The 10,652-nt window shown below is 38.0% G+C and overlaps 2 protein-coding genes across 4 annotated transcripts; one reads left to right on the forward strand and one right to left on the reverse strand.

The window, feature by feature from the left end:
- Positions 1-399: 399 nt before the first annotated feature.
- LOC134883306 (green-sensitive opsin-like) lies at positions 400-2,705 on the reverse strand. Its single transcript, XM_063911616.1, is given in 6 exon segments — positions 400-1,046; positions 1,154-1,393; positions 1,528-1,693; positions 1,853-2,021; positions 2,256-2,279; positions 2,282-2,705. Coding segments are annotated over 6 exon segments (1,056 nt in total). The 5' UTR covers positions 2,640-2,705; the 3' UTR covers positions 400-947.
- A 788-nt stretch (positions 2,706-3,493) lies between these two features.
- Positions 3,494-9,202, forward strand: LOC134883307 (green-sensitive opsin-like). 3 transcript variants are annotated; one of them, XM_063911618.1, is made up of 6 exons: positions 3,494-3,705; positions 4,788-7,474; positions 7,675-7,843; positions 8,061-8,226; positions 8,350-8,589; positions 8,697-9,202. In XM_063911618.1, the coding sequence occupies exons 2-6, from the start codon at positions 7,090-7,092 to the stop codon at positions 8,793-8,795; spliced, it is 1,059 nt and encodes a 352-aa protein (XP_063767688.1). In that variant the 5' UTR covers positions 3,494-3,705; positions 4,788-7,089; the 3' UTR covers positions 8,796-9,202. The 3 variants fall into 3 exon arrangements, with proteins under 3 accessions (XP_063767688.1, XP_063767687.1, XP_063767689.1); XM_063911619.1 differs by having other exon boundaries at positions 3,516-3,705; positions 7,047-7,474; XM_063911617.1 differs by having other exon boundaries at positions 3,509-7,474.
- Positions 9,203-10,652: the final 1,450 nt, after the last annotated feature.

Raw genomic sequence — 10,652 nt, forward strand, 5'->3', positions numbered from 1 at the left:
TTTTACACATTATTATCAAATACATTTCCACTACTAACATGTAAGCTCATGTTGGTCCGTTATCCTTTTTAGATTGATCAAGCTTCTGCATTCAACATACTACACTCTAAAGTGGCAACATTTTTGGATTGATCCAGTAACACTGATGACAAGACCTAGACTCCTACTGTATGATTTGATGCCAATCACAGGCCTGATAAAGAGGCATGTATTAGGCCTGGCTGAACTAAATAAAAAGCATTTGATTTGGCAGTTTAGCTCTTACCACCTTGAACAGGAGAAACACAAGCTTGTGTGTGAGTTTAAAAAAGCCATTAAAATCCTGTTAACTATAAGAGATCTATTCGATTATTCCAGTTTTCATGTCTTGCGATTCAAAATTCTTTCAACAGGACAATATTTCTTTATGCATGCATTTATTTATCTATGTTCATTTTTATATATACAATGTTTACAATTCATGATGACCAACTCAGCAAGTGACAAAAGTTTTACATTGTATATAGTTGCTCATTTTGAAAATACAGTACAAAATATGTTCCCACTGATGTTAGAGAAAAAAATATATTGCTGTATTTAAACCAAATGTTCTTTAAGGATGTAATGTAAATTCAATGGTTCCAAATAGCTTAAACGTTACAGTGACAGCTGTGCCTCTGACATCAGTGGGAGTCAAAGTGAGCATCCACATACATGAGTTCACAGATCTTACCATTATTTGCAATGATTTTGAATTCAGATTGACAAAGGACATGACAAACACTTTCCAACATTCTTCAAAGGAAAGATGAGAAAATGCAGTTCATGAGTTTGTCGCTGGAGCTGTTCATCACTGGTCAAGTAGCCCAGACGTCCCTGAACTTTACTCGGTCCACATCCAGGAATTATTCCCGACCAAAGAAAAAAAGGAAATGAACATGTCCAGGTGTATGAAAATGTCTCTATATTTAAGACACAGAGGACACTTCTGTCTTGCTGGCAGATACTGAGGTCTCATCCTCCACCATACCGCCCATTCCAATGGTGCTCAGCATGCAGTTACGGAACTGAAAAAGAGAACAAAGACAGAAAATTCAGAAAAACAAGTGCATTGTTAAGTATTGAGGAAAGAGTAAAAGCAGGTTCTAGAAAGAAGACAATGTATTCAGTCCACCTGTTTGTTCATCAGCACGTAGATAACAGGGTTGTACAGGGCTGAGCTCTTTGCAAAGAAGGCGGGGAGAGCTGCTGTCATGGCGGTGAAGGCAGCTCCCTTGTTCAAGAAGATCCAACCAGCGAAAGAGGCATATGGCACCCAAGCTACCAGGAATCCGAAGACCATCAAGATGCACATGCGTGTCACTTCCCTCTCAGCCTTCTGGGTGGACTCTGACTCCTGCTGCTGGGCTGCAGCCTAAAGTTTTTGTCAAAGAAAATCATAATTAGGATTCACAGCACACATGGTTTTGCTGAATTTTAAAAGAAAATGATAGTTGTATTTCTCTGGAGTTTTAACGCTGAGGTAAACATTTAATACACTTTACTTACGGCTTTGACTGTCATGACAAGGCTTCCGTAAGAGAAGAAAATTAGGAATACAGGAGTGAAGAAGTGTACAATAAACATGTACATGACGTATGATTCATTGTTGAAGCCTGGAGCCAGAGTGTAGTAGTCAGGTCCGCAGGAGCACTGCATGCCCTCAGGAATGTACCTGTGAAAGTGCAAGGGAATCATTACGACTTCAGCCTTAAAGAAAGCGCTACATTTACAGTATCTAATTACAGTCTCTATCTATGCCTCTTTTCTAAGCACGAATGGTTTGTTTAAGTGGTTCTGGATGTTTTTAAATCTTATGGAAAATGTGAATTACCTGGACCAGCCGAACAGTGGAGGTCCAGCACATGCGAAAGCCATGATCCAGGTGAACCCAACACCAATTCCAGCGTGTGTACCACTGAACTTGAAGCTTCCCATGGGTTTGCAGACAACAATGTATCTTTCAATAGCCAGCACTACCAGAGACCAGAGAGCAACTTCACCTGTAGAGAGAAAGAGCATCTTAGACAAGATCCTTGCAAATAAACTTTTACCTTGTTAACATCTTAGAAGGAAGGGGATGTTCACTGTATTTCAATCTTTTTCAGGTTTTAATAAAGGCCTTTGACATAATTAAAGCTGCTCTGGGTTAACTTCTAAAATACTCAGGAAATGTACTGGTGGATTTTAAGTAGCTGTCCAACAAAACGTGTGAAAGAATAAAACTAACTGCATACCTCCAAGTGTGGCCATGAATCCTCAATAGCACAGAAAGTGGGGCCAAGAATGAAGTAGCCGTTGATAGCAGATGTGAAGGTGATGGTGAATCCAAAGGCGCACATGATTAGCCCAGCCACAGCCAGGTTGACCAAGATGTAGTTGAGAGGCGTCTGGAGCTTCTTGTTCTGGAACGTTACTAGCAATGTCAGAGCGTTGATGGGAGTTCCAGTGAAGATCAGGAAGAGCATGTAGCAAGCTAGAAGCTTGTAGACCATGGGATCTACCATATAATACTGTTGGTATTCATAAGGACTTCTAACAATCCCAGTCCTGTTGGACATAGGGATGTAGAAGTTCTTGCCTTCTGTGCCATTGGGCTCGATTCCTCCGTCCCAAACCATCTTGACTAGTCTCTTGTTCTGTTTAGCTTCTTCACCTGAACAACCCAAGAGTGTTGGTGGACTCGATTGACAGAGCTGCACAGTGTGACTTTTATACCTCCGCACTGACCCCAATGTCAAATGCCAAAACAGGATTAAAGCTGGGTGACGTATTCCTTAAATTGCAGTAGACAGTAATTTATGTTAAGACCGGATATACCAAGGGCCAAGGTCAAGAAAATTTGCTCCAATTTGGAGGCACGGAACAATAATCCTAATCCTTCATGAAACGGAATTAAACTCATTTAACTCTTATGACACCATTAACAGTAAACTTACTCCCAATAAGTTAATCACACATGGAATCATGTTTATATACATTTATCATTTGTATAACAGTAGCTTCCCTTTTGAGAACACTGATGAAAATATAACTCATTGGAAAAGGACTTTTGACCTACTGTATGTGTGCTCAACCCCTAATTTAGTAGCTTTTCTGTCTAATTTTTAAGAAAGAAATGGGAAGAAAAACTACTGCATGCTTACTGTCTTTCCTTGATTGCACATTGTGTTTAATTTGTATTATTTATTGGCCATTAACATGAAAATGTTAACCATCAGTGTCTGTCTCCATATGGAGGACATGGGTGGCATTATCCTTATTGGATTACTCGCATTATCTCACCTGGATATCCGATCTTGTTTCCTCTTTGTTAAGCAACTTATATAGAGTGCTAAGTGATGTCTCAGGTAAAAAAAGACACTGTGTGTAATTGAAGTGCCGGAAAGGTGGCACATTCACAAATTAGCTTATTCTAGTCATCCAATTACTGAATATGTCATGGGTGTTAGGGAGCAGAACATCTACATCCTCACTTCAGAGAGTCATAGTGAGAAGTCTTTTTGAGTAACCACAGTTGTTTCTAGTAGAACATGGTTGGACCTGAAAATGCATTCAATTTGTTCCTGAAACGTCTCATATACCTCTCATCAGCTTAGTTGTGGTGATGATTATCTGCTTTGGACTCATAAGCTGTAAGACACCTTAATGCCAGTGCTGTCCAAGGATTCAGAACCGCAAATGAAGGTAAATTGCAAAAGATGTTTTATTGTAAGGGATATTATGCCCTTTGGCTATTAAGTAAGTCTTTGTTAGATCTGCTGATTTGCTGTTCAGTCAAATGTCAGTGTGGCATATTTGGAGATTGTAGACCTGAAAGTAACGTAAGGCCTGCCATGACATGTTTCTCGATTCAACCTACGAAGAAATTGTTGGATGTTTGAAGCCATAGCCAAGAAGAACCTTTTAAATTCAAAGGTTTTTGTTTATGTGCCTATTTATCACATGCATGTTTAAAGAGCCTTTAAAGGGAGCCTCTTCCTTGACCAGTTTCAATAATCAATCATTTAATTGATTATATTTTAAGCAAATGCTTAAAACATAGTGCAGTTAGAGGCAGGAGACTGGAGGCATGTTTAAGAAATAAAACAATAATTATTATACCATGGCCTCAATAAGGAAAACTGTGACATCTCTGGCAGATGCAGTCATGAAAGATGAACTTCGGATCAGATGCGGTGGAGTAACACCAGCTAGTTCTGATAAATGTTACTTTTCTATAAACGTATAATGATATATTACAAAGCACGTGCACACCTCAAAAATAATTCACTTCAAGACACCATGTGTAAGGAGCCTTGAGTGAAACCGTATCTAATCTTCTAGTTCATCATCATGGCCTATATTTCAAAGAAGGTGGACACAAAATACTGTTTGCTTTAAATTCATATATTAAGACTATAATTTGGAATCATTAGTCCAGTATATTGCCTGTATTTTCTATGGTTCTTTTTCAGAGTTCATTTGGGGAAACCTGTTTTGTTTAATATAATGTGGAAGCTCTTCATCTTTATATAGTAGTACATTAAAAAAGAGCATATTCTGTTTCTTGTAAAAGGAGCCGATTTTCTGTCCGCTTCATAAGCTACTGTATACTGTTCTGTATTAGGTTTTTATCTATACGTTTATAAGCTGAATTTAATTGCTTTTTTAAACTGTACTATGTCGTCATAGGTTATTCACAACTTCTCGTTAAATTGCTGATTTTAAAGTTAATTAGTAATTGTAATGGATCATACTTTTAAAGTAATCCAACAAACCCTGCTCAGCACCAGAGGACCACAGGTAGTGGTTGGTCCCAGGCCTCAGGATCAACATCTTTGCCATGTTCTTACAAGAGTACAGAAGAGGACGTCACTGAGCTACTGCCAACATGAGACAAGTGAATTCCTACTCAGCAACAAGTGTGCTATGTACATTAATAAAGATAGTAAACAATAAAATAACTTCATACTAGATATCATAATATCAGTTCAGTCAGACAACTCACTTGTTTCATTCACATGTTTATTAGAAGCATTATATAGTTTAAGTTTGGCGTCTAGGCTCGGGCCTCATCACTCCACACATTAACATAAAACATTGAGTGATGATTAGATAACTATCCCCCGAGCCTACAGGTGGAAGCTGGGGTGGACGCTAGGGTGGTGGTGGGGCAGGCGAGCATCGTGAACGCAGCCGCAGCAGCAGCAGCAGCAGCGAGGCAGAGGTACTGTAGGCAGATCTGACAGCTTAAATAGAGCGCCAGATTCAGGGGACTATGGTTGGTTGGCTGTAAGAGTGACGAGGGGCGTTATATGCTTGACTGCCTGAACTAGCTCCCAGGCTTCACCCCATTTAAGTTAGGGGCCATTGGGCTGACCACAAAAGTGTTATGGTGTTTAATATTTGTCACAACTTATTTAGTGATTTATTTTTGCGTAAAATACCAAAACAGCACAAAACTGTATTTTAAAAAGGAAAGTTCATGTGATTCAGGTGTGCCTATTTATTGCTATTCAATTTAAAATGATATACACACTTCAATGTTTTTAACACTGAGCAAAACTGTCATATTGCACTACTTTCTATTGAGTCCATCTGCAAATGTTTAACTTTCAATATTTGATTTGTACAGTTTTTTACAGCAATGATCTGCTGTGAAATCTATGTAATTTGTTACTGTTACATTGTAATTTTGTACCTGATATAAAAAGCATGTTTTTAAGCACCAGAGAGTATGTTTTACTTTTTAAAACACAGAAGTAAATAAGTTGTTGTTGGTTCATATATGTTGTCAGTAATGTTACCACTGAAAAATAAACTGTATTCTACATGAGACCAATTCATAATTTTCGAACTGAAGCCACGCCCCCAGGAGATCCTCCGTGTGAGCGTAGTCTGTGAGCTGTCATTATCTGGATCTCATCTCAGTTGTGACGTTTAAATGGTCTACTCCGCATCAAGTTGTTTCTGTCAAGATTTAATTGTACTCATTATGAATGTCTTTTGCCCAAACACGAAACAAAGTGTAGAAACATAAGTGTAATTCTGTGCTTTCATTGCCAACATTACAAATGCATTGCTTGCATTATTTGGTTTATAAAAATATCACATTCCCAAACATTGTGAACTAGGGTTATTGAGGTCAATAACGCAACAAATGCAACATCTTAAAAAATGACAGGAAAAAAACTCTTATATTTTACGTGGAAAAAAAACCCAAATTGGGATCAATAAGGTATATCTTATCTTATCTTATCCCTGAATTCCGTCCGTCAGATGCCTGTCCTGGAAGATGACAGTACTGATTGAATTAAAGCATAGCTTCCTGATAGCAGGCACAAACACCGATGGGAGCGCCCCCTGGTGGGATCATTGGGAAAGTAAGTAATAGTTAAACAGCACAGAGCGAAAACATTGAACTGCATTTGCTCATGTAAAGTGCATTTTGCTTAAACTGGCCTGAACTTCATCTTATCTAATGCATTCAAAGTTCTTTCTGCATGCATGTAATATACTTTGCACGGATCAAGACATTGTTGGATGATCATTTGTGTTGTTGACATAAGGAAATGAAACAGTAATAGGTTGACTAGTTATTCATTCCCTTTTAAATAGTATAGCTGTTAATATTTTTGAGCATACTTTTCAGTTATCTTATAACCTTAATTTAAAAAAAATCAATTAATCCTACACCTTGTTTTTCCCAAGAGTATTTTAATTATATGACTGTGAGAATTTAAATATATACCATCTACGAAGTATGCTCAGAGAGCGTTGAGTGTTGTACTGAAACACCTTCTACTTATTGATATATATATCATAAAGATAAATAAATGATTTTCAATATATGAATAAAGGCACTGTCCATAACAAGACGTTCATAGATCAGACTTGAGCAGCCTACTTCCTCACAATCCTCTTATGATCTATTTTTGCCAATGTAGGGATAACCTCGGGAGGTATAAAACAGCACCCACAACAGCATAAGCTGTGAGAGCTGTCTTAATCCACTGGGGACTTCTTTTGACCTCTTATACTTTTAGTGCAGCCCTTTGTTTGTAGCTCTAGCAAAGAAGGAAACTGAAGATGGCTTGGGATTCAGGAATGGAGCCCAATGGCACAGAAGGCAATAACTTCTACATCCCTATGTCCAACAGGACTGGACTTGTTAGAAGTCCTTATGAATACCCACAGTATTATTTGGCAGATCCCATTGTATTCAAGCTTCTAGCTGTCTACATGGTCTTCCTGATCTTCACTGGAACTCCCATCAACGCTCTGACATTGCTAGTAACGTTCCAGAACAAGAAGCTCCAGTCGCCTCTCAACTACATCTTGGTCAACCTGGCTGTGGCTGGGCTGATCATGTGCGCCTTTGGATTCACCATCACCTTCACATCTGCTATCAACGGCTACTTCATTCTTGGCCCCACTTTCTGTGCTATTGAGGGATTCATGGCCACACTTGGAGGTATGAAGTTAGTTTTATTTTTTCACATGTTTTGTTGGACAGCTACTTAAAATCCACAAGAACATTTCCTGAGTATTTGAGAACCCATGCAGCTTTGATTAAATCAATAGACATTCTTAAATCCTGACAAAGATTGGGATATAGTGAAGGTAAACATTTATTTGTAGGGATCTTGTCTAAGATGCTCTTTCTCTCTACAGGTCAGGTGGCTCTGTGGTCTCTGGTAGTGCTTGCTATTGAGAGATATATTGTGGTCTGCAAACCCATGGGAAGCTTCAAGTTCGGTAATAGTCATGCTGGAATTGGTGTTGGGTTCACCTGGTTCATGGCTTTCACATGTGCTGCACCCCCACTGTTTGGCTGGTCCAGGTAATTCAAATTTGTATTTGTTTACATTTAACTTACAATACAAATGAATTAAAACTTCTGAAACCTGACCACTAAGATTTTAAAAACCTGAGAAACACTCAGACCGTTCAAGCTTAAGAAAGTGACATTGAAAGATGTAATTAGATACTGTTAATGCATAGCTTGTTTTGTTATAGACTCAATGATGTAAAATCACTTTCCTTCTTTAATCCCACAGGTACATTCCTGAGGGCATGCAGTGCTCCTGCGGACCTGACTACTACACTCTGGCTCCAGGCTTCAACAATGAATCATACGTCATGTACATGTTTATTGTACACTTCTCGGTTCCCGTATTCCTCATTTTCTTCTCTTACGGAAGCCTTGTCATGACAGTCAAAGCCGTAAGTGAAGTGTATTAAATGTTTACCTTAAAACTTCAGAGAAATACAACTTTAATTTAATATTCAGCAAAACCATGTGTGCTGTGAATCCTAATTATGTTTATCTGATCACAAAAACTTTAGGCTGCAGCCCAGCAGCAGGAGTCAGAGTCCACCCAGAAGGCTGAGAGGGAAGTGACACGCATGTGCATCCTGATGGTCTTCGGATTCCTGGTAGCTTGGGTGCCATATGCCTCTTTCGCTGCTTGGATCTTCTTGAACAAGGGAGCTGCCTTCACCGCCATGACAGCAGGCATCCCTGCCTTCTTTGCAAAGAGCTCAGCCCTGTACAACCCTGTTATCTACGTGATGATGAACAAACAGGTTGGCCAAATATATTAAATATTCCCCAGTTTTTAAAATCTGCTTTTTTAAAAATCTTTGCTCAATCCTAAACCATGTGCTTGTTTTTCTTTGTTCTCCTTTTTCAGTTCCGTAACTGCATGCTGAGCACTATTGGAATGGGCGGCATGGTGGAGGATGAGACTTCAGTGTCTACAAGCAAGACAGAAGTGTCCTCTGTGTCTTAACCACAATGATATCATCATTTTGGACATTTTCCTTATAATCACTTTAAAATTCTTAAAAAGATCCTTTTGAAAAAAATTGAATTTCACCTGTTAATATGTATAAACTAAGATTTGTAATGAAATACAATTGCTGTGGAGGTTGCACAGCATTTCTGTGTTTGTGTGCGGGTTAGGGTTAGTAAATAAATGATGGAGGGAATATGTAAGTGATTAATGAACTGTCCCACTCTGCACCTCACAAACCTCAACTCTCAAATCAAGCTACACCTGCTGAAATGTGATCACACTTCTTCTATAGTGAATATGTATCCAACATGGGGCATTTTCTTGTTTGTATGTTTAAATGGTCTAACAATGTTCATAGGAAAAATGAAAACAATAAATCGTTGATTAGATAAAAATTATAATTCATGGTGTTTATTTTTGTGCTTTTCCAAAAGCGCTTTACAGTACATATTACATATATTAGACATGTAACACATTGAATACTGTGGACTATACCCACAGGAGCAATTGAGGGTGAAGGTTGGGCCGCCCTCTCAGATAATAAATCCATGGAAGAAAAATAAATCTACTACTGTGTTATTTTGTCTTCAAATTATACATTCATGATCTCATGAAATTAACTGATAGTTTATAAATTCAAGTCAAGATTCATTTCCATATCCCCCAAACAAAAGGGTTGCCTCAAAGAGCTATAAAACGGTACAAATGAACACTTTGACTATATCTTTCAATTGAATGCACAACATAAAAACCTTTAACACGAAAAAACAGGACAAAATGGATGCTTTTCCTATACAGAGGTTGCTTTAAGGTTTGAATTAAGTCTTTAAATCTAACATAATATATATTCAGTAGCTGTCTTTATATTCAGCACAAATGAATAGTTAATGGTGTAAATACTCAAAAGATATCAAGTGACAGTGTGTGACCCCGCTCTAATCCCTCGTTATCTTTTGTAAATTGTCTCGAGTGGCCACAACAACTGAGGTAATTCTAAAGACTACTACTTAACCTCTAAGTGTTAGATTAACAGTAAGTGTCTTACAGTAATTGGCAAAAGTTTCAAGCAACAAAGCATTTTCATGAAATATGATGACAAATGAACTCATTATGTAAAAAGTATGAATCATACCATTTGCGAGTGCAATGGTAATTGTTTAAAGCTCTTACTTGGGAAACACAAATAAAAATGTGAGGCAAATTAAGGCATTTTAAAGGGGCACTGCATTAGCAAGACTCTGAATTATCTGTGTGAATATCAGACTTGAGGGAATATTTAATACCCTTGACAATTACGTTTACAATGAAAATATGAAATAAATACTCCTAATTGCTGTTGAAATTGTAGTCCAATAATATTACCAGAATCAATAAGATCTTTCTCGTCTTAAAGGTAAAGAGAAGAAGTAAACAAGGGAGGCTCATCTGCCAACAAAATAAAAAAGTCCTTTAGAAATACATGATTAACGCTATCTGCTGTGGGAACCATGCAGACTCAATTTAAGTGTTATGCTCTACCACCCCCTGGAGGCCAAAGTCATTACATGAACCCTTACATCACATCTGCAGTGTGGTTTTATGTGTCCTGTAAGAATACATTTCATTCAACCAACCAACCAACCAACCAACCAACCAACCAACCAACCAACCAACCAATATATAATATAAATAAAAAATCAACCTATCAATCATTAATAAATCAATGACATTTTATTTTTATAGCACAACATCACAAATTACATATTTATTTCAGGAAGCTTTACACTGGGTACAGCATACAACACCTCCTGTCCTTTGACCCTCGCAAAGGAAAAGGAAATGCTCCAAAAGAAATGGAAGAAACCTCAGAAA

This window comes from Eleginops maclovinus, chromosome 20 (assembly GCF_036324505.1).
Source record: "Eleginops maclovinus isolate JMC-PN-2008 ecotype Puerto Natales chromosome 20, JC_Emac_rtc_rv5, whole genome shotgun sequence".
NCBI classification, from domain to species: domain Eukaryota; kingdom Metazoa; phylum Chordata; class Actinopteri; order Perciformes; family Eleginopidae; genus Eleginops; species Eleginops maclovinus.